The 21,577-nt window shown below is 33.2% G+C and overlaps 3 protein-coding genes and 1 pseudogene across 3 annotated transcripts; 2 read left to right on the forward strand and 2 right to left on the reverse strand.

The window, feature by feature from the left end:
- Window positions 1-5,841: 5,841 nt before the first annotated feature.
- LOC108859092 (uncharacterized WD repeat-containing protein C2A9.03) lies at window positions 5,842-8,669 on the forward strand. Its single transcript, XM_018632937.2, has 10 exons — window positions 5,842-6,023; window positions 6,361-6,537; window positions 6,608-6,775; window positions 6,860-6,946; window positions 7,029-7,163; window positions 7,254-7,364; window positions 7,450-7,541; window positions 7,623-7,728; window positions 7,812-7,898; window positions 7,979-8,669. Exons 2-10 carry the CDS (start codon window positions 6,397-6,399, stop codon window positions 8,390-8,392), a joined length of 1,341 nt encoding a protein of 446 aa, XP_018488439.2. The 5' UTR covers window positions 5,842-6,023; window positions 6,361-6,396; the 3' UTR covers window positions 8,393-8,669.
- Window positions 8,670-10,258: 1,589 nt separating this feature from the next.
- On the reverse strand, window positions 10,259-11,299 carry LOC108859094 (high mobility group B protein 10-like). Its single transcript, XM_018632940.2, has 3 exons — window positions 11,165-11,299; window positions 10,555-10,931; window positions 10,259-10,477 (listed from the first exon to the last, which is right to left on the reverse strand). Exons 1-3 carry the CDS (start codon window positions 11,265-11,267, stop codon window positions 10,439-10,441), a joined length of 519 nt encoding a protein of 172 aa, XP_018488442.2. The 5' UTR covers window positions 11,268-11,299; the 3' UTR covers window positions 10,259-10,438.
- A 1,186-nt stretch (window positions 11,300-12,485) lies between these two features.
- Window positions 12,486-13,857, forward strand: LOC108858022 (uncharacterized; annotated as a pseudogene).
- Window positions 13,858-15,240: 1,383 nt separating this feature from the next.
- Window positions 15,241-17,402, reverse strand: LOC108859093 (high mobility group B protein 10). The gene is made up of 6 exons (XM_018632938.2): window positions 17,187-17,402; window positions 16,539-16,617; window positions 16,267-16,429; window positions 16,133-16,174; window positions 15,675-16,060; window positions 15,241-15,589 (listed from the first exon to the last, which is right to left on the reverse strand). The coding sequence occupies exons 1-6, from the start codon at window positions 17,351-17,353 to the stop codon at window positions 15,470-15,472; spliced, it is 957 nt and encodes a 318-aa protein (XP_018488440.1). The 5' UTR covers window positions 17,354-17,402; the 3' UTR covers window positions 15,241-15,469.
- Window positions 17,403-21,577: the final 4,175 nt, after the last annotated feature.

The raw sequence follows: 21,577 nt of genomic DNA on the forward strand, positions 1-21,577 counted from the left end.
AGTTGACGGTTAGAGTTTAAGATGTATAATTTAGGATATAGAAAATAAAAAATAAGAAAATAAAATATTTTTTATTTTAAATATATTATCTATTTATGGTAGTTTAATGTTTTTTTACTTTTCATAGAAAGTTATTTTAGTCATTTTCTTTTCTTTAGGACTATATTGATCATAAAAAATGTGTGTCTAAGGGTTTTTAGAAGATTTGGCATTTTATGAACTTGAACAATTTATTAAATTAAAGGATGAATTTTTTAAGTCAACTCTAACCATTATTTTAAATGTGGCAACAGTGTTTATGTAGTACTACTACTATCGTTCTTTTTTTGAGCAACTTTTTTTTTTTGCCAACTGAAAGTTTATTAATGGGTCAAGGTCCAACAGGACCAAGCCCGAACGATACCCTGAGCCCAAATGTTTAATTACACACAACTAAAATAAAAAGTCTACAAAAGGGTACATAAACCCAAACTTAAGGTCCAAAACACAAAGAAGACAACACCAACCACGCGTCCAAAGACCAACGTGTTACCGTCCACGTGTTTGCCCCACCGAACGCACAAGACACGCGTCACCTACTCACAGCTTCGTGAACCAGAAGTCGAAGCTTTCACCGGAGAAAAACGAAACGACAATGTTTCGCCGGAACCCGCCGGAGACAAGCCATCGCACCCAAGATCATCACCGCTAGAAGATCATCACCGGAGCAGCTTCCGTCGGTCGACCGGATCACACCGGAAAAAAGACACTGGAAGAAGAAGCCGTAGAGATGATCTTAGTCAATATCGAACCAAACCACTCCGATTTAAAAACTGGAGGTCCAACCGAGATCTCCAAATCGGATGGCCGCGGAACTCGTAGGAATCCGAGTTAACTCGGATAGAAGCCAATCGACGCCACTGGAAGAGAAACCCGACATGCACATCGATGGAGCCAAAAGCCGGTGCATCACCGAAGGGAAAGGTGTTTCACCGGAGCCAAAAGCCGGGAGCTCCGTCAAAAAAGAACGCGAGCTACCAGAAACCAAAGCCAGCCGACCACCTAGATACAGATGCGCCGCTGGAAGAGAAGACCCAAACAGGGTCGAGATTCGCCAGAAAAGCTGGCCTGAGATTTCTCTCCTCCTTCCTCTGTGACAGATCGTAGAGAGGGAACAGAGCAAAAGGAGAGAGAAACTCTAGTATTTTCGTGATTATTCTTTTTGAGCAACTTACTACTACTATCATTACAATTCTCCACTGATTAAATAATATTTTACTTGCAGAATAAACTCGGTTCCAAAAAGTGAGCTTCTAGAAGAAGAAATCGTGCCGAGCAAATCAACGGCTGAGAATTAAGAGAGCTGCAGTAAAGTATTTTTTTTTGCCATCTGAAATATATATTATATATCAACCCATATACAAAGAGGTCCATACAGCCCAGTACAACAAACTACACAAAAGCCTAAACCGACAGGCCCAAATAAAAAAGAGACCAAAACCCGACCCACTTTCACCGATTCACCACGTGTGCAAAAATCGCAGCAAATCATGAGACGTGTGTCCGCAAGCTAGGTATCGTCTCAAAAGGGTTGTCGGTCGCCGCCGAGAACGAAACCGAGATCTCACCGGAGTCGCAAATCACCTGCACTTTCTTCTCTATAGAAGTCGACGCTGTAAAGAGACGGAACAAACATCCACCGGATACACCAGGACTCACCATGACCACCAGATTCCATCTCCAACGACTATGTCGAAGATATAGGAACCGGACTCGTTCTTATAGGCCCAAACTTGAGAGAAGTGTCCATCGGTCCCACCGAGACCTCCTCCGAATTCGGCCACTCACCACCGCGAAGAAGAAACCTTGACACAGCTCGAACCCATCTACGAGATACGAAAGCCGGCGACCACCATCCGAGAAGAATAACACGGTCCCAGAGTCAACAAGCCGGCGACAAACGATAGAGATACCACCGTTTTCCGGAAAAAACTTTAGCCGAACCACCATCAGAGAGAAAAATGCGTAGCCGGAAGCCGAGACAGAAAATAAAATAAAAATAGAGAAGCTTTTGCCGGACCAGCGGTGGCTAAAAGAGCCAAACCCGCCGACTGGAGTCAAAAATCCTCACCGGAAATTCTGTAGATAGAAGTTGGAGAGGAAGACTAGAGAGTGAAAGTATCAGTTCAAATACACACACAAAACAATCAATTTCAGTAATAAACGGGTAAATATCAACGCTTTTTTTTTTTTTTGCAAACATCAACGCTTTTCTAGAAGCTTTTCTTTTGTCTTTATTATCTACATAATTATTCGTTTATAAATCTATTTTTTGTCGGATTAGTGTACAGAAAAATATACAAGAATGTTATCTTAAAAAGGATTATCTTAGGCCACCAAGACGGATAGGATCTCTAGAAGACAAAAAAAAGATGGATAGGATTTCTAGAAGACAACGAACCCAACAAAGCCTACGATACGATTATGCGCTTACCACACTCCTTGTTGGTGTGTTTTGTTAGAACGATGGATGAGTCCAACCATTTTGTAAAAACAAAAAAAAAAACGAAAATTAAAGTAGTTACACGGGCCTGTGTAATATATGGTTGATAACTTGATACTAATCGGCAGAGATTAATTATTTATCTCTTGGACGGTGGGAATTTCACTTAGTTATATATCTTATTAAAACATAAACATTCTATTGAACCTAACATTTATTTTGTAAATTTTTAAATTAAATACATCTTTATACTTTATAGTTAAACCTACATTAAATCACTATTGCTATTTTCTTTATAATACTATCCATGTTTCCAAACAATATACTTATTTTTTTATACTACTATCAATGTTTCCAAACAATATATTTTTTATACTACTATCAATATTTCCAAACAATACAATAATTAATTTTAGTTATTTTATATCTATCATTTTCTCTTTAAAATTTTGTAGAAACGTCATAATTTCATAAATTGCAAAATAATAAACTTTAAAATTTGGATTATAAGATTACAAATTATGAAACTATTACAATTTAAATCTAATTAGATTACATATCGGTCATCCATCAGTTCAATCAGTTAGTCTCGGGTTTTAGTAATTTTTTAATATGAATAATTTAAAAACCAAAATTGAATTGTCAGATCTTCGGATTAACAGATATAATCACAATCGGGTTGAATTTAAAAATACTGATTTAAATGCAAAATTTTTTTAAATATACACTCTTTAAAATTACCAAAATATTTATTAAATTATTAGTGAAATTTTTCATCGTAAAATATTCCGCACTTCTAAAGCGCGGATCAACATCTAGTTTTAGTTTTCTTTTTAAATCGTGAATGAGTTAAAGCTTTTGTAAACCGGGCGACATCAATCTGATGGGCTGCCTTGGGTCAAATCAATGATGACCCGATAGTGTTCAATGGTAAACACGTTTTAATGCCTCACAGAAGCCTCGAAAGCTTGTTTTTATATGAGCGAGCCATGCCCACAATCCGAAGGCGATGATGACACTAAACTAGATCAATGTTTTTGGATTGAATATCTTCATATAAAATTATTTGTGATTGCAAATTTGATGGTGTAAACATTTTTCTCCACAGGTGCTACACGCAACGATATATTTTTTTTTTTTGAAAAAAGGCTTTCAACACGCAACGATATATGAATTGAAACATATAGATACATGAAACGTTAGAACAATTTACACGATTTATCAGTTTATTGCAAGTGTTCATGATCACGAGAGTCAAGCATCGATCCGTTCTTTTTGTTTGGTTTAAGTAAGAGCTAGTTTATCTGCACGTTCGTGTGAGTATTATTTTTATTTTATAAATATATAACTTTGATATCATTGTAAAATTATATGTCGTATAACTATGTAATTTTATTATTTAAATTTTTGTGTTCAAAATTATTAATATATAATATTTTTATATACATTAATTTTTTATTAATTATATGTTGTATAACTATATAATACTATATTACTAATTAGAAAATTAATTAATATATTACTTTACGATAAAGTATTTAAAAGTTTTAGTAAGATTTTATTAGATTTTTTCTTAATAAGCTTTGTTTTAACTAAAAGTTAAATTTTTAGTTAAAATTGATATATTATTAATATTTTTATTGATTGTTAATTTTTTTTTAGATATTTCTATATTTGATTGATTAATAAAATATATAAATAAATAAATTATATTAAATGATTATTGATATGGTCTTCCTTTTACTTTTGCACAGTAGATGTTATGTTTCTGTACTTAGAGCAAATGTTTTATTTGCGGAGAGAAGCTGATCAGAACACTTACGGCTCAAATTTTTCTCAGATTACTAGTGAAACCTTTTGCCCTTTTTGATCTTTGATTTATGTATAACCTATGTGTAAAGGCCTCTCAGTATAGTAGATAGATTCTCCTTCATAGATCTAAAATCAGATCTAACATCGTGTGTCAATTGTTTGCTCGATTATCTCTTCCTAGATGAAGTGTAACTAAACTCACAGATTTTGCATGGTACTAGTCCAAAACATAAGAAGAACTTGCTAGATTTGAAAAATCCCAGCTGAAGTCTTATGTGTCATTAAAGAAGGGTTGATGGAGACAACAACAAAGTCGTTGTAGTATAGTTGTAAGTATTCCCGCCTGTCACGCGGGTGACCCGGGTTCGATCCCCGGCAACGGCGCGTTCTTTTTGCGTTCTTTTTGCGTACTTTTATTGTGTGACCCATGCCTAATGCCTCAAAGCCCATTTATATGACCCATGCCTAATAACCCGAAAAGGCCATGGACATCAATTTCTCGAAAAGCATTCGCGGACATTTCTGAATGATGAATATTTAAAGAGTTAGAGAAGCTAGTTTTAACATCTAAGATTTTGGTAAAACACTATCTAAAAAAAAGTTAACTTTGTGGCTCCTTTGCTGAATCTAGCAATGTCAATTGGGCGGGTCTGGGCGTGTCCGAATGGGCTTCATTTTTTTGCTGGACAAATTTGGTCGAAGCCCAAATGGGACCATAACCAAATGAGACCATAACCAAATAAGACCATGATTTACTAGATTTGTTGGGCTGTCTAAATAAGCCTAAATGGGACTCAAAAGCGGAGAAGAATCGATGAAGGAGAAAGAAAGTCGATGAGGGAGGAGGAGAACCGAAGACGGCGAAGAAGGATCGACGAAATCACAGAAGATCCGACGAAATCGCAGAAGAATCGCACGAAATCGACGAAAACGGTGGAGAAAGAAGTGATTTGCGTTTTTCCCAATTTTAGAAAACTCTAGACATTTAGGTTTATTGGGCGGCCCATGTCCAAATGATTAAGCCCAGTGTAGCCTACAGACGTAATTGGGTTTGTCTATTTGGACAAAAATTAATTATGGTCCAATATGGTTTTGTCCATTTATGTCTATATCTATTTGGACATGGGCCGCCCATTAATAGCCTGCCCAATTGACATCTCTAGCTGAATCCATTAAACATTGTTATTGCTCCGCAAGTTGAATTGAATTGAATGTAAATAAAGTTGTGATATATTGATAAGATTGATTGAACTCTTGAATTTAACAAGGAGTAATGCGAGTGTAAAATTAAAAATAACTGGAGTATTTGTTATGGGACCATTAACAAGATCAAGACGACGTGGGGTCTTTTTTTGGGGATAATAAAGTAGTGCACGGTGATATGTCTCTGTGTCCGAAGATAATAAAAAATAGTGAAAGACAAAACTGCCCTTATAAAGTAAACTGTGTGAAATCTGGGCGCGGATAAGCAAAGGGTGAACATGTAAAAAACATCTGAAAGCCAAATCTGGTTAATTAACTTGGCTGGTTAATCTCTCTCTCTCTCTCTCTCTCTCTCTTCTTTTTTTTTGGGTTGTTCTCTTGCGACCCGATCCACCTTGAAGAAGATACCATTTTAAATTCATCACATGACCCCGAAATTGAAATTAGGAGGACTTTATTATCGGATTTGTTCCTGAAGTTTCTCAAGAAAAAACAAAATAATTGGGGACGATTCCTTCCTCCTAGGGTTTGTATACCTACACCTTTATCTATTATTTTCATATATACTTAGATATGATTGTTAGGGTTTGTGTTGGGCGCATGAACTTGGTGAATTTAATTGTTTCAGATGTGTTTTTTTTTTAAAGTTCTTTTCCAATTTTGTCGGCTTTGTATTATAGGTTAGTCTGCTTTTGATTTTTTTTTTTATCTAAAGTGTGTCGGAACTGGATTACAATGGTTTTGTGTGTGTTTGTCCTGATCTTCGTTAACTCCAGGAACACTGCATGTTTTTGTTTCTCTCTCTCTCTCTCTCTACCCTTCTAATATCCTAAGTTCAATTGTCCATGTGTTTGTATATGCAGTTGCCTCTTTGCTAAAAAAAAAAAGAAGAAAAAAAAATGTCCAATTACCAAAGAGATGATGATGCTGCGGAGTACATGGAAGAAGATGTAGATGATCATGATGAGATGCAATATGATGAGTTCCGTGGCGGTGATGATGGTGCATCAGATTCTGACGTCGAAGAATTTGACTACTCGGTAATTACTATTTACTTGCTACTACTATAGTGGACTTATGTTTCTTCTTTTTTTTTTTTAATTTTGGCAGAATAATAAAATAGCGGACACATCGGCAGAGCAAGCTCGGAAAGGGAAAGATATCCAGGGGATTCCTTGGGACAGGCTTAGTATCTCCAGAGATAAATACAGACAAACTAGGTTACTTCAGTATAAGAACTATGAAAACGTCCCCAACTCCGGTCAATCATCACACAATGTAACAAAAAATAAAAGACTCTTTTGTTTGTTTAGCACAGGAGCCTCTACTCTACTTAATTAATATTGGCATCATTGTTTCCAGGTTTGCAATGTCACACAGAAAGGTGCACAGTTCTATGACTTCTGGCGTAATTCAAGATCTATCAAATCTACTATCCTTCATTTCCAGGTTCCTTTTTTTTTTGTTCTTTGTGATTTTTGGTTTACTTATTATTGTGGTTGAGGAATCTTTGATTGGTTTACATATATAGTTGAGGAACTTGGTGTGGGCATCTTCCAAGCACGATGTATATCTTATATCAAACTTCCTGTTAACACACTACTCTTCTCTAACGTCTGCAAAGAAGGAAGTTCTCAATGTTCGCGGTCATGTTGCACCATCCGAGGTTTGTTTTTATTGCCAGAGAATCTAAAGCTCAGCTTGGATTGGATTCAACCATGTTATTATAAGTTGATTGTTTATTGCTGCATTTCAGAAACATCCTGGAAGCTTGCTGGAAGGGTTTACACAGACTCAAGTGAGTACACTTGCTGTAAAAGACGACTTTCTTGTTGCTGGTGGATTTCAAGGAGAACTTATCTGCAAGGTTAAGAGTCGAGTCTCTAGATATATATTAATTATATGGAGTAGTCTTGCACTTCATCTGTATGTACTTTCCACGTTGGTTTCAGCATCTTGATAGACCCGGAGTCAGCTTTTGCTCTCGTACCACTTATGATGATAATGCTATTACCAATGCTATTGAGATCTACAACAAACCCAGGTTTTTGCTGAAACGGTCCACATATAATTGTTAGAGACACTGTTTTTAACTTTGTGTGTTTTCTTGTCATCTGTCTCACAGTGGTGCCCTTCATTTTACCGCCTCGAATAATGACTGTGGAGTCAGAGATTTTGACATGGAGAGATACCAGCTTGTTAACCATTTTTCTTTTCCTTGGCCAGTGAATGTAAACTCTTTGCTTCTTTCATGGTTTTGTTCCTTTATAATTTTATCATAAGTATCTTTTGTTTTCCCGTTTGTTGGTTACAGCATACATCTTTGAGTCCTAATGGTAAATTACTAGCTATTGTTGGGGACAATCCTGAAGGCCTTATCGTAGACCCCAACACAGGAAAGGTACAGATGCTGGATCCTAGTTTGTCTCAAATGGTTGGTCACCACGTATGTGTTTTTAATCTTTGGAACTTCATCTACAGACGCTGGAAACACTATCAGGACATTTTGACTATTCCTTCGCCTCAGCGTGGCATCCTGACGGAATCACTTTCTCAACTGGAAACCAAGACAAGACCTGCCGTGTGTGGGACATCCGTAACCTGTCTCAGTCCGTTGCTGTCTTGAAGGGTAACCTTGGAGCAATCAGGTCGATCCGCTACACATCCGATGGGAGATACATGGCCATGGCCGAACCGGCTGACTTTGTGCACGTCTATGACGTCTCAAAGGGGTATGAAACAGAGCAGGAGATCGACTTCTTTGGGGAGATCTCTGGAATATCGTTCAGCCCTGACACAGAGGCGCTCTTCATTGGGGTATGGGACCGAACCTATGGTAGCCTCCTTGAGTATCATCGGCGAAGAAACTACACCTACCTTGATTCGTTTCTGTAAGGAAGAATAAAAAGTATACACAACCCGCCCAAGGAATAAAAAAGAGAGCTCATATACAGCAACAGAAGCAAAACCATAGATATAATGAATGTCTTAGAGGTGTGTAAATGATGTGTTGTGCAAATGCTACTGTAGTTAGTGTCTTTTGTTTTCTTTGCCGGCGGCTTGTGTGTTTGTTTCCTTATGTCTGGTCTTCTGAAAGGTTCAAGATGTGTACAGTAAGTAGTGTTGGTTAGTTGTTTCACTTTTGAAAACATCAATGAAGTCTCTTACAAAAGTTTGTGTTGTCTTGAACTCTTCTTGCTAGATATGACATGTTGGCATCAAACTCGTTTATTGCATTATTAATTCATTGTCAAACAAAAGTCAAAGGTTTTTATTCGTTGGGAGACCAAGTTGAAACTCCTGAAGACGAACAACAACAAAATGGGATTCAAGAAAAGTCCTGTAAACATCTATGTTACATAAATGATATTCTTTCCGTTTCAAAATAATAATGTTTTGAAATTTTCACATATTTTAAAAACATCTTAAATTATAGGTTTGAAATTTGAAAATTACATTTTTTATTTTATTTTTTGAAAACTACACTTTATTCCGTATGAATTGACATTTTTATCTAGATCAGATATTTTAATGACTAAAATATAATCCAAAACTAATAATAATAATATTATTATTTATTTTTAAGATAAAATTTGTTGTGTTGAGATAAATATGTTGTTTTACCTTTTAATTTTTTTAAATAACAAGGATATTATGAAATGAACAAATCATCTCTCCAAAACCTCCAACTATACATCACTATTTTCTAAAAGAAAATAAAACAGAATTATTTTAAAATAGAAGTAGAAACTCAAATCTGATTCATGAATTAACAAATTCTTAGTGAGATTAGAGGAATAATCTATGAAACTAGAGAAAGAAAAATATTTTTTTTTCAGAAACAAGGATATGAAGAAAAAAACGACATCTTGTTTTTTTTTCCTTTCCTAGATAAATAATTGAAGATATATCAAGAGGATATTGTTTAGATATTCTAAAGATTTTTTTTTCAAAAATGGTATTTTTTTTGTAAAACTGTTATTTTAAATATAAAAAATTAGGAATTGAGAAATATTAAAACCGGAAAATTTAGTAAATTTATATTACATAAGTGTATTTTCAAAAATTTAAACAATGGAGTATATTTTTCCAAATTTCCCCTAAATGTTATTATAAATACAGTATTTAACTATATTTTCATAAACTTTACCCAATCAAAATTCAGCAAAACGATCAACCTTTTGAAATTTATAACTTATATTTTTTTACCAACAAAACAGACTGATATATACTCTGCAAACTAAACCGGTGGCTCCGTATCCATATGGATAACAAACGACTGTTGTTTGTTTACACTTAAATTCTGCATTTGTGGTATATGAATATGCTCTGAACTGTCAAAACTTCTCTTTAAGAAACAAACTTATATATGAATGAGCTCTGAAACTTATATAACTTATTATATAACCTAATAAAAATATATTAAAATATAAAGAAAATTCTTTGAAATAATGTTTTTTTTTCAAAAAGAATTATTTTGAAATATAATGAGTAATAGTTAATTATGTTTTTGCAACAAAACTGAATTTGTACTCCCGACTTGAAAACAAGGAAACACAAAAAAAAAACTACGGTTACTAACGGCGTGTATTAATGTCTTTCTCCTTGTTTTGCTTAGGGATCATATAACATAACTAATGGTATATGATCATCAAGCGAAACAAGAAGAAAGACATTAATGCGCCTTAGTAATTGTGCCGTTGGTAACTTATTTTACTAACCTAAAACCATAAACATGGCATGTTCTGCAAACTGATCAAAGATATAAAATATCCATTATAAAAGAAAGAGAACTTGTCCAGAGAAAGAAAGAAAGATAAATGTTATGAAGAAAGAAGACAACAACATAACAGGAGAAAAAGAAGACTACTGAGCCACGGTGGCTGCTGCAGCAGAAGCAGATGCTCCTGTTTCATGTGCAGACTTGTAGTACTCCAGCATCTACCTCTCCACATCCTTAAATCCTTTGTCTTGATAAACCTATAAGAAAATGACATCGAATTGTAAGCAAAATGTGGATTTGATTTGATTTGATGATGAGTACTAAGTCAGTTTACCAGTTTCTCAGACTCGGTGCGACCAATCATCTTGGTGATGATCCTTTCTTTGCCATGGTACTCAGGTTTGTCCCAAGCGTACTGCCCAGGGAAGAAGAAGTTGTAGCCATCCCTGTGGCATATGTGCTCCGGAGAATCAACTACAATAGTCTTCACTCTTCTTGCTTTCTTCTTAGCTGGGCGTTGCGATGCTGGTGGCATGCCTGAAGGTGGTGTTCCCATGGTTTCTTGGGGCTGGCATTTGGGCCTTTTAGCACAATGGTAAAGCCTTCCTTTCAGCACTTGAGAACCGAATTTCACCGTCACTAGGTATCCACCTTCAACCTTCCCATCAATCACTCCTTCTACCACAGACCCAATTTGAAGTTCATCAGTGCCTGCAAGTTCCAGAGTCAGACACAAAGTGATGAATCTATGCGGTAGTCAAACAGAGAAGCAATGGAAGCAGACATAGCTTAGATATTAAACCTGTGTGGAAACTAATGAACCTGAGTTGTTGAATGAATGAATTAGTAGACATGACTTGTATATAGAGAAGCTATCGTAACAAACTAGTGAGGAAACTAATGAACCTGAATGTCAAATACAAGGACAAGTAGACAAGACTTACGGACAAGATCTTCGTACTTGACCTTAGCAGAGGAGTCACCAGTGCTGCTGTGGCTGTCTGGAACTACCTGAACAAGTTGCGAGGAGGGTGAAACTGTCGACATCTTTTTTTTGCTGTCTTGGTGAATGGTAAAGAGTTTGTGAGGACCGTATTATCTTTTAAATACAGATTTTGTTATCTTTAAAACTAATCACTTCCTTAACAACTAAGAGAAAACATTTAGGATCTGAATGTTTCGAATTAATAGCGGGGCGTTTCTAATAGTAACAAAAACAAATAGTTATACAAATATATGTAAAGATTTTTATGATTATTAACCGCGGTCATTCAAAGCCTTAATAATATTTAAGAAAATAAGTGTGATTAATTAGTTAGATAAGTAATGCTGATGTGTTAAGGATTGTTTTAGTCTTAACAAGACCATGTCATATAATTTTATAAAAGACTAGAATTTAGATTACTTTCCTGTTTTGCTAAATACGTATCTATATGCATTGACTAGACTAGTGAGACAATGTTGACCAATAAAAAAAAATTAGATGCCAATAATAGCAAAAGCCTATTGATCAATTAACGGGCTTGTCTAACCACACGGCCCACTAAAATAATTTATCTATTTGTTTGGTGCTGGAAAATAGTCATTCCATATCCACCATATGTTATATTTAATTCATACTCGGCTTATATTATAGTTACGGTGCAAAAACATACATATACTTTCAAAAATTTAAACAATATATCTGATATTTATTTTTAGCGAAATCATACACCAATTACCACATCAACTGTCACGTCATCTAAATTTGATGATGTTGATGCTATGTCAGCTAATTTTGCTTACGAAAATATTTTGTGTATAAAGAATTAAATAAAAGCAAAATATTCATTTTATAAAAATATTATTTAAAATTTAACGAAATTTACTATTAGTGTTGCATAAATTTATATAAAAGATATATTCATAAATTTTCCGACATATCAAAATACCGTCCATATAAAAGTTATATATGTGTTGTAATGATTAAAATTTAATATTAGTGTTTCAGTCGTGTTACTCTTGATTTATCATGAATTCATCATGAATGATAAATCAGAAGTAACCCGACTACAATATTAGCATTAAATTTGAGTTATTATAACACATATATAACTCTTATAAGGACGATATTATGATAGGATCGAACCATTTACGAATATATCTCTTATATAAGATTAAAATTTAATTATTTAATTTTTAATTAACTTTACTAAATAATAAAATTTTACATTTTAAAAAAAGTTTTTCTTAAAAGATGACTATTTAGTTTTTTTTCAAGAAAAGATGGTACACGTGGTATCTTTGCAGTAAAATTAGTTGACGTAGTATCCACGTCAACAAAATTAAATGACTTGACAGCTGATATGACCATTGTCCATGATTTTGCCGAAAATAAACATTTGATATGTTATTTGAAATTTTCGAATGTATAAATATGTTTTTGTACGGCCATATAAATCAGGTATGAATTTGAACATGTCGCGATATGTTGGATATAAAATGACCGTTTTCCTGTTTGGTGCATTTAGAAACATCGTGGAAGTTTGCTGGAAGGGTTTACACAGACTCAAGTGAGCACACTTGCAGTAAAAGACGACTTTCTTGTTGCTTGTGGATTTCAGGGAGAACTTATCTGTAAGGTTAAGAGTCTAGATATACTGATTATTTAGTAGTCATGCATTCTTATTGACAAGCTTCATCTGCTTCTACTTTCCACATTGGTTTCAGCATCTTGATAGACCGGGGGTCAGCTTTTGCTCTCGTACAACTTAAGATGATAATGCTATTACGAATGCTACTAAGATCTACAACAAACCCAGTTTTTGCTGAAAGGGTCCACGTATAATTGTTAAGAGTCACTGCCTCTGACTTAGTTTTAGTCATCTGTTTCATAGTGGTGCCCTTCATTTTACCGCCTCAAATAATGACTGTGGAGTCAGAGATTTTGACATGGAGAGATACCAGCTTGTTAAACATTTTTCTTTTCCTTAGCCACTGAATGTAAAGTGCTTGCGTCTTTCATAACTCTGATATAAATGTACATGTGCATTGAATCATCTAAACAGCAGTGATGTTCTTTTGTTTCCCATTTGTTGGTAGCAGCATGCATCTTTGAGTCCCAATGGTAAAGTACTAGCTATTTTTGGGGACAATCCTGAGGGCCTTAGAGTAGACCCCAACACAGGAAAGGTACAAGTATGCAAGTTAGTCTCAAATGGTTGGTCACCACACGTGTTATAATCTTTGGAACTTCATCTACAAACGCTGGAAACACTATCAGGGCATTTTGAATTTTCCTTTGCCTCAGCGTGGCATCCTGACGGAATCACCTTCTCAATTGGAAACAAAGACAAGACCTGAACCTATCTCATTCCGTTGATGTCTTGAAAGGTAACCTTGGAGCGATCCGGTCAATCGGCTACACATCCGATGGCAAATACATGGCCATGGCCGAACCGGCTGACTTTGTTCACGTCTATGACGTCTCAAAGGGGTATGAAACAGAGAAGGAGATCGACTTCTCTGGGGAGATCTCTGGAATATCGTTCAGCCCTGACATAGAGACGCTCTTCATTGGGGTATGGGACTGCACTTAGGTAGCCTCTTTAAGTATCATCGGTTTAGAAACTATTTCTATCTTGATCCGTTTCTTTAAACAGGAAGAGAAGTATACAAAACCCGTCCAAGGAATAAAAGAGCTCATACAGCAACAGAAGCAAAACCATAGATCTCTTAAAGGGTGTAAATGATATGTTGTGCAAATGCTACGTAGTTAATGTCTTTTGTTTCCTTTTCCGGCTTGTGTGTTGTTTCCTTGTATTCTGGTCATCTAAGGTTCAAGATGTGTACAGTAAGTAGTGTTGGTTAGTTTGTTTCACTTTTGAAAACATCAGTGAAGTGTCTCACAAAAGTTTGTGTTGTCTTGAACGTATTCTTGCCAAATATGACATGTTGGCATCAGAATTATTTACTGCATTATTGATTCTTTATCAAACAAAGGTTTTTAAATGTTTGGAGACCAAGTTGAAACTCCTGAAAACTAACAACAAAAAATGGGATAAAGAAAAATCCTCTTTAACATATATGTTATCGTGAAAGTTCACTTAGTCAAGTGGTTTAATGTATTTACAATAAGAGGTATAGATTTAAATTTTCGGAGAAAACAAATTATACAAAATATATAAAGAAAAAGCTTGCAAAAAATCTTTGACATCGTGCAAGGTGTACCATCATGAATAGATATTATAGACAAAAATCTGTATAAAGCAAGTAGAAATGTTGGATGTAGTATCGACTTTGTAACATTTTTCATAGTTTGTAATAGCTTTATTACAAACTATGAATTGAATATGAATTGAAAACTATCACAATGCAACTAGTTATTTGTATCTATATATTTGTATGTGTTAAAAGTATTCCGCTTGAGGTTTTCAATAATAGTGGATTCTTAGGCCCCTAGAATCGAAGAACTAAACCGAACCGAATTTCATAAATATTTGCACGGATCTAATATCTATAGAACTAAAAAAACCAAAATCAAATGAATACTCCAATTTTTTAAATAGAATATTTTATATACCTAAAATATTAATTATATTAATTTTGCACTTACCAAATATTCTATCAATATTAGTTTTTTTGTCAACTTCTATCAATATTAGTTATAAACCGAATTATCAAGAATACTGAATTATCTAAATATTTTTATCCAATATATTTTAGAGTATTGAATTAACTAAAATTTATTCAAAAAGTCTGAATTATCCATAAAATTGTTTAAATTATCAAAAATCATTCGAAAAACAAAACTGAATCAAAACTAAATTAGATATAACTTTTTTAAAAATATTAGCGGTTTCCAATTTTATCTGAATCAAACCAAACCAAATTTCATAAATAACCTAAATAGATCCTATATTTTTAAAACAGAAAAACCAAAAACTGTCCATGGCTAGTGATATCTATCTCATAATGAATAGTTAATTCAAGTTTTTGCGAAAAAACAGTGTATATTTCCCAAGTTGAAAGCAAGGAAACAAAGAAAAACTGATGGTATATGATCATTAAACAAAACATAGAAGAAAAACATTAACGCAGTTAGCAACCTCTTTACTAATCCTAAAACCATAAACATGGCATGCTCTGCAACTGATCAGAACACATAAAATCCATTATAAAAGAAAGAGAACTTGTCCAGGGAGAGAAATAAAGAAAGAGAACTTGTCCAGAGAGAGAGAAAGAAGACAACAACATAAAGGGAAAAAAGACTACTGAGCCACGGTGGCGGCTGCAGCAGAAGCAGAAGCTCCAGCTTCATGCGCAGACTTGTACTCCATCATCTCAGTTCGGTACCTCTCCACATCCTTAACTCCTTTGTCTTGATAAACCTGATAAGAAAATGATAAAATCAAATTGTAAGCAAAACACTTTGGTTTTAATAACAACGTGGATTTGGTTTTGATGATGTGTTACCTGTTTTTCAGACTCGGAGAGATCACCCCACATGCGTCCAATCATCTTGGTGATGAACCTTTCTTTGCCATGGTACTCAGGTTTGAGCCTAGCGTACTGCTCAGCGAAGAAGAAGTTGTAGCCACTCCTGTGGCATTTGGGTTTCTGAGAATCAACTTCAGCTGCACCTCTTGCTTTCTTCTTAGCTCGGCGCTGCGATGCTAGTGCCATGCCTGAAGGTGGTGTTCCCATGGTTTGTTGTGGCTGCTGACTTGGCCTTTTAACACCATGGTAAAGCACTCCTTTCATCACTTTAGAACCCACTTTCATCGTCACCAGATATCCACCTTCGAACTTCGCATCAATGACTCCGTTTACCACACTCCCAATTCCCGGTTCATCAGCGCCTGCAAGTTCCATAAGGTGTCAACCAGAGAAGCTAATGCATGAATAAAGCAAAAAAGAAACTTTTGTAATACCTCCTTCCTCGAGGTTTAGGGACAGGCTATGCATTGCTTCCTCTGCAAATGATAAGAGTTATGGTGTCTCACTCAGCATGTTACAAAGTAAAAGGTAAAAGAAAAAAAGAAGTTGAGTGTTGTTGTAAAAAGACCTGCTGATTTCATAGTAGAAACAGATTGGTCGAGGTAATACACATGCTCCATCTGGAAAAGGAACTTGAAGTAGTACCTCCTCAGCACAAACGACGCACTTGTGATTGTGTTGGGAAAGTTGAATGCACCGATCACTTCCCTCCATCTCCGATCCTTAATCACCTTTAAGATTTAACAAAAACAAAAACAAAATATAGATTTTTTTCAATACTCAAATCGAGCAAATAAACAATATAACTGACCAATGAAAGTATAAACTCATAAGTCATACCTTTGCAATCCCACCACGAGATGTAACCTCCACGAAAAGCCGATGCAGGTCCAGAGAGCTCCCTCCCACAGTAGGAACCCTTTTTACATAAAACATAACAAATGTTTCAATCAAAATAAACAAAAGAACATATAAAAAAGCCCTAAACTTGTTCATTAGATCTTAATTCACAACAATTTCAGATTAGTAAACAGTCACTAAATTCAATTTGATTCTACTTTCCTTATAAACAAAGTAATTTCCAAACACACATATAAAACATGTAAAGAAGAAAATTAAACCCAATTTAACAGAGACGTAAACGCAAATCCTGCATATATTAAGGAATCAATCATATCATAAAGGATGTGTCTTTAACTGCACCAATACATCAGATTCCATTAAACAACCCTAATTAGAATATCCACTAAGCACACACAACATATCGACAACCCTAACCGATCTAAAACCACAAAAAAAAACTTGCATGCCGAGTTCTACAATCACCTGAACAAAAGATCAAAACCCATTCAATTACATCAAACACGAGAAACTAACAATACCCACAAACGAAAGTTCTTTCTTTTACAATCTAAAACACAATAAGACAGCCAGACAAACCTTTAAAAAAGAAAAAAAAAACATGAGGGAATGAAAATGAAAACTCACTTGAGTGGGTTCCCCAGCATTCCGAGCAGAGCTCTGAGATGTTCCAGGAAGATGTCCGGGTTAAGGACAAGATCTTCGTACTTGACCTTATCAGAGGAGTCGCCAGTGTTGTTCTTGTTGTCTGGAACCACCTGAACTAGTTGCGAGGAGGGTGAAACTGTCGACATCTTTTCCCTTTTGCCTGTCTTGGTGAATGGTAAAGAGTTTGTGAGGACCGTATTATCTTTTAAATACTGATTTTATTATCTTTAAAATTAATCTCTTTCTTAACATTGAAGGGTAAAAACATTTAATGATAATTCAATAAAAATGACTGGAATTAGTGTAATTAATTAATTGGGGGTTAGTAAGGCTGATGTCTTATGGACTGTTTTGGTCTTAACAAGACCAGGTCATAGTTTTTACACAAAGATATGAATTAAAATTTACTTCCTTCTTTTGGCTAAGTACGTATAAAGAAAAAAAAATGTTGACCAAGAAAGAAAGAGAAATAATTTGAAAGCTAACAATAGCAAAAGCCTTATTGCTCAGTTAATGGGCTGGTCTAACCAAACGGCCCACTAATTATTTAAGAAGTAATTAGGGGTAAGAATTTCATCTTAATCAGAAAACCACATAATTAGGGGTGGGCGTTCGGGTACCCGTTCGGGTTCGGATCGGGTATTTCAGATTTTCGGGTATTTCGGTATAAGAGTGTAATACCCATTCGGGTATTTCTTTACTTCGGATCGGGTTCGGGTATTTTTAGTTCGGGTTCGGGTATTTCGAGTCGGGTTTTCGGATATTTAGATTTTGGAAAAAAATATTAAATTATTCATTTCTCAAGTTTTCTTGTATTTAAAAAAATATAAATTTCACGTAACTGATTTTTTATTTTCTAATAATTGAATGATTAATAAATTTGAAGATAACATTTTACAAATAAAAGATAATAAATTGATTATTATTTTTAAATTTTGAATGTAACTTTTGTTAATGCATGAAATAAAAATCTTGACATGCATTTTAAGTGAGTAAAAATTCACCTTTTTGAATTATATGTAAATTATCTAATTTTGAACTATGTGCATAATAAAAATAAAAATTTTGAATTATATGTAAATTATCTATAAAAATATGTGCATAATAAAAATAAAAATTTACATATAATTCAAAAAAATTCAATTTTTTAAGTTTTTGTATTTAAAAATATAGATTTCATTTAACTGATTTTCTATTTTTATAGATTGAATGATTAATAAATTTAGAAATAACATTTCAAAAATAAAAATATTAATTTGGCTATTGTTTTTAAACTTTGGATGTAATTTTTGTTAATACATGAAACAAAAAATTTGACATGCATTTTAAATGTATACCAAAATATTTTCTTCATAATTATATATATACTATATGATCTTAAAGTATGTGTAACATCAATATAAATATTTTAAATAAAATGAGAGATGTAAACTAGAAAAATAAGGATAAGTATACATATGTTTGGTTATCTTCGGATATCCATTCGGGTACGGATATTACCCGTTCAGGTTCGGATATCCAATCTCTCCTAACTTAATATCCGTTCGGGTATTTTGCTACTTCGGTTCGGATTTCGGTTCGGATTTTTCGGATCGGGTACGGGTGCCACTTCGGGTATTGGGTAAAGTGCCCACCCCTACACATAATTCATCACATTTCATTCATTTATAGTTACTATTCATCTGTGTATATTAGATTAAAATAAATACCAAAATTTAACAAAACATCTTTTTTTTTGGTCAACTAAAAAACATCTAACTAGTAATATTAAAGTTATTATCCTAGAAATTTTATTGTATATTTTATATAAATTTTAAAACCAATAATCATAAAAAAATTCATTGTACATGTTATTTAGAATATATAAAAGACAATAAAATCGAACCTGAATCCGAGTATTTTGATTTTAGGTCTGAATATCAGGATCTAGATCCATATTTTTAAAATACATTAAATTTTATAGTTTTATTAGTAATTATATTTTATATATATTAATATTTATACATAAAATTAGTTTTATAATATTATATTTTAATTTTTAACATTATATAAATCTTGTATAAAATTTTTGTTTATCTATTATATTTAGAATTTTAACATTTTGAATGTGATATTCAAAAAGACTACTGTTTTGAACTGGTGCAAATGGTGTTATTGTAGACTTTCAAAACTTACTTTGATGAATTTTAGCAATGTAAAATGTTCTTTCTCCATTTTCTTCCTCTTTTCTTTCTTCCTCTTTTTACTTGACCTTCTTTGCTATATTCTTCTCCAGTGTGATTCATCATCACCAACCTCTCATCTTTCTCTCCGTTGTTTGCAACAGAAACTGCACCACTAGAAAACATAAAATCACTACTTCTCAAATCAGAATCACTACTGAAACAAGGCTTTTCCTTCTCAATTTTCACCCATTCTTCGCTTGTATTCTTGTTTGTATTCTTCCAGATCTTCCCCTGGCTACCTGAAACAATCTTCGCTCCTACATTCGTTGCAGCTATATATGGAGTTACCGCTATTTTTATTATTATTACTATAATTATATTAATTAAAGAAACAACCCTAAACGGGACTGGAACAGACTTCCGGATAGTCGTGGAGAAACAGCAGGAACGTTAAAATAGATTAGGCTTATCACTAATATTCGAGGAGATTCAAAATAAAAATACAACGGAAGGGAAAAAAATCTAGAACTCAGGGCATCGGTAAAGATTGCTGTCCTTCCTAAGGAACCGCGGCCAACAAAGTCAACTCCACCGGAGTGAAGCCGATCACTGCATCTTCATTTTACCCCTAATTGCTTCTTAGGATAAAAATTGTAATATCTACTTAAATATTAACTTTAAAGTAAAAGTGGCATTATAGTTTTAAAATATATATGTCAAATGTTTTATAAATTTTCTCTTTTTTATTTAAAATATTTCCTATAAAATTTCAAGTCACATATGATCTCCATAATTAAATTAAACTAACTAATAAACTGATATTCAGGAATATTAATTAATTTAATAATATAATAGTTAAGTAGTTTTAATTCACTATTTTAGAAATATGATTTCCTTGATTATATAAAACTTATATTGTGGATTATTAATTAATTTATTTAGTTTTATTTATTTTTAGGAATATGATTTAAATTAATTCCTTAAATAACTAAATACTAATTAAATAATTAAATTCTTACTTAGTTTTAGTTAAAAAAATTAGGAGTAAGATTTCCTTCATTTATTTAACTAATTATAAATAATTAATTAAGCAGATCATGTGTGTGTTTTTGAGATTTTGTAAGAAGTAGTTTAAATATAAAAATGACTTATAATATTTTGTAAAAACATGCCATCTTTTTCTTAAACCATGTTAAAATTGTTTTGTGATAATTATTGTAAACATGTCATATAACTAATCAATTTTGTAAATAATATTTATAAATATTTAAATTATTCAATATATCTAAGAACACACTATATCAGAAGAAATAAATTGATTATCAAAGAAACCATTTTTTCTTAATATGAATACCAATATATACATATACATTGTATAATATAGGTATAATTTGGAGAAATGCCCTTATTTTAAGATTTTATTTTGAAAATTACACCATTATATAAAATTTTTGAAAAATACACTTTCATATATATGAATTTACGAAACTATCCATTCTGAATATTCAATATTATTATTAACACTATGTCATTATAATTTATTAAATATTAAAATTAACAGTTTCAACAAGAACATTTTTTAAAAAAGAAAGGAAATATCTATAATATCTATACAATATCTTTTTAACATATCTAAATTTTTAATTAATTTTGAAAAAGAACAAGTGAATCGATCTCCTCTTCTTCTTTTTGATATTTTGTTCTCCATTTTTCTTTCTCTTTTCTTTTTGTCCTACAAACATTTTTTTTTTCTAGTTTCATCTTTATTCTCCTTCTCAAGAGAGGATTGTTAATTTTTCACCCATTCCTTTTAAGTCTAATTTGATTTCGTAAAAAGTAATTTGTTTTTCCTTCTTCGTGATTTCACCCAATATATGTATGTTCATTTTTTTTTGAAGAAACATAGGTTTACGTTCTCCATTAGAGCTAGACCTTATAAATGATTTGGTTTTGTTTATTTTTTAGAGGACTTTAGTGAAACGTTTTCCTACTTTAGGCTAGTAACTTCCATTAGGAGATCCTGATTTCTTTTGGTCTCTTTAACAATTTATTTCTACATGTTCTTATACTGAAAGATCTGCTTGCCTTTCCAAATTCTCCTAGTGTATCCACGTAAGAAACACTGTCAAAACTTGAATCAGTCATGCATGCACTCTAGCTAATATCATATTCAATCGATGCATACACTCTAATTTCTAATGACAA

This window comes from Raphanus sativus, chromosome 5, assembly GCF_000801105.2.
Source record: "Raphanus sativus cultivar WK10039 chromosome 5, ASM80110v3, whole genome shotgun sequence".
In the NCBI taxonomy this organism is placed as follows: Eukaryota; Viridiplantae; Streptophyta; class Magnoliopsida; order Brassicales; family Brassicaceae; genus Raphanus; species Raphanus sativus.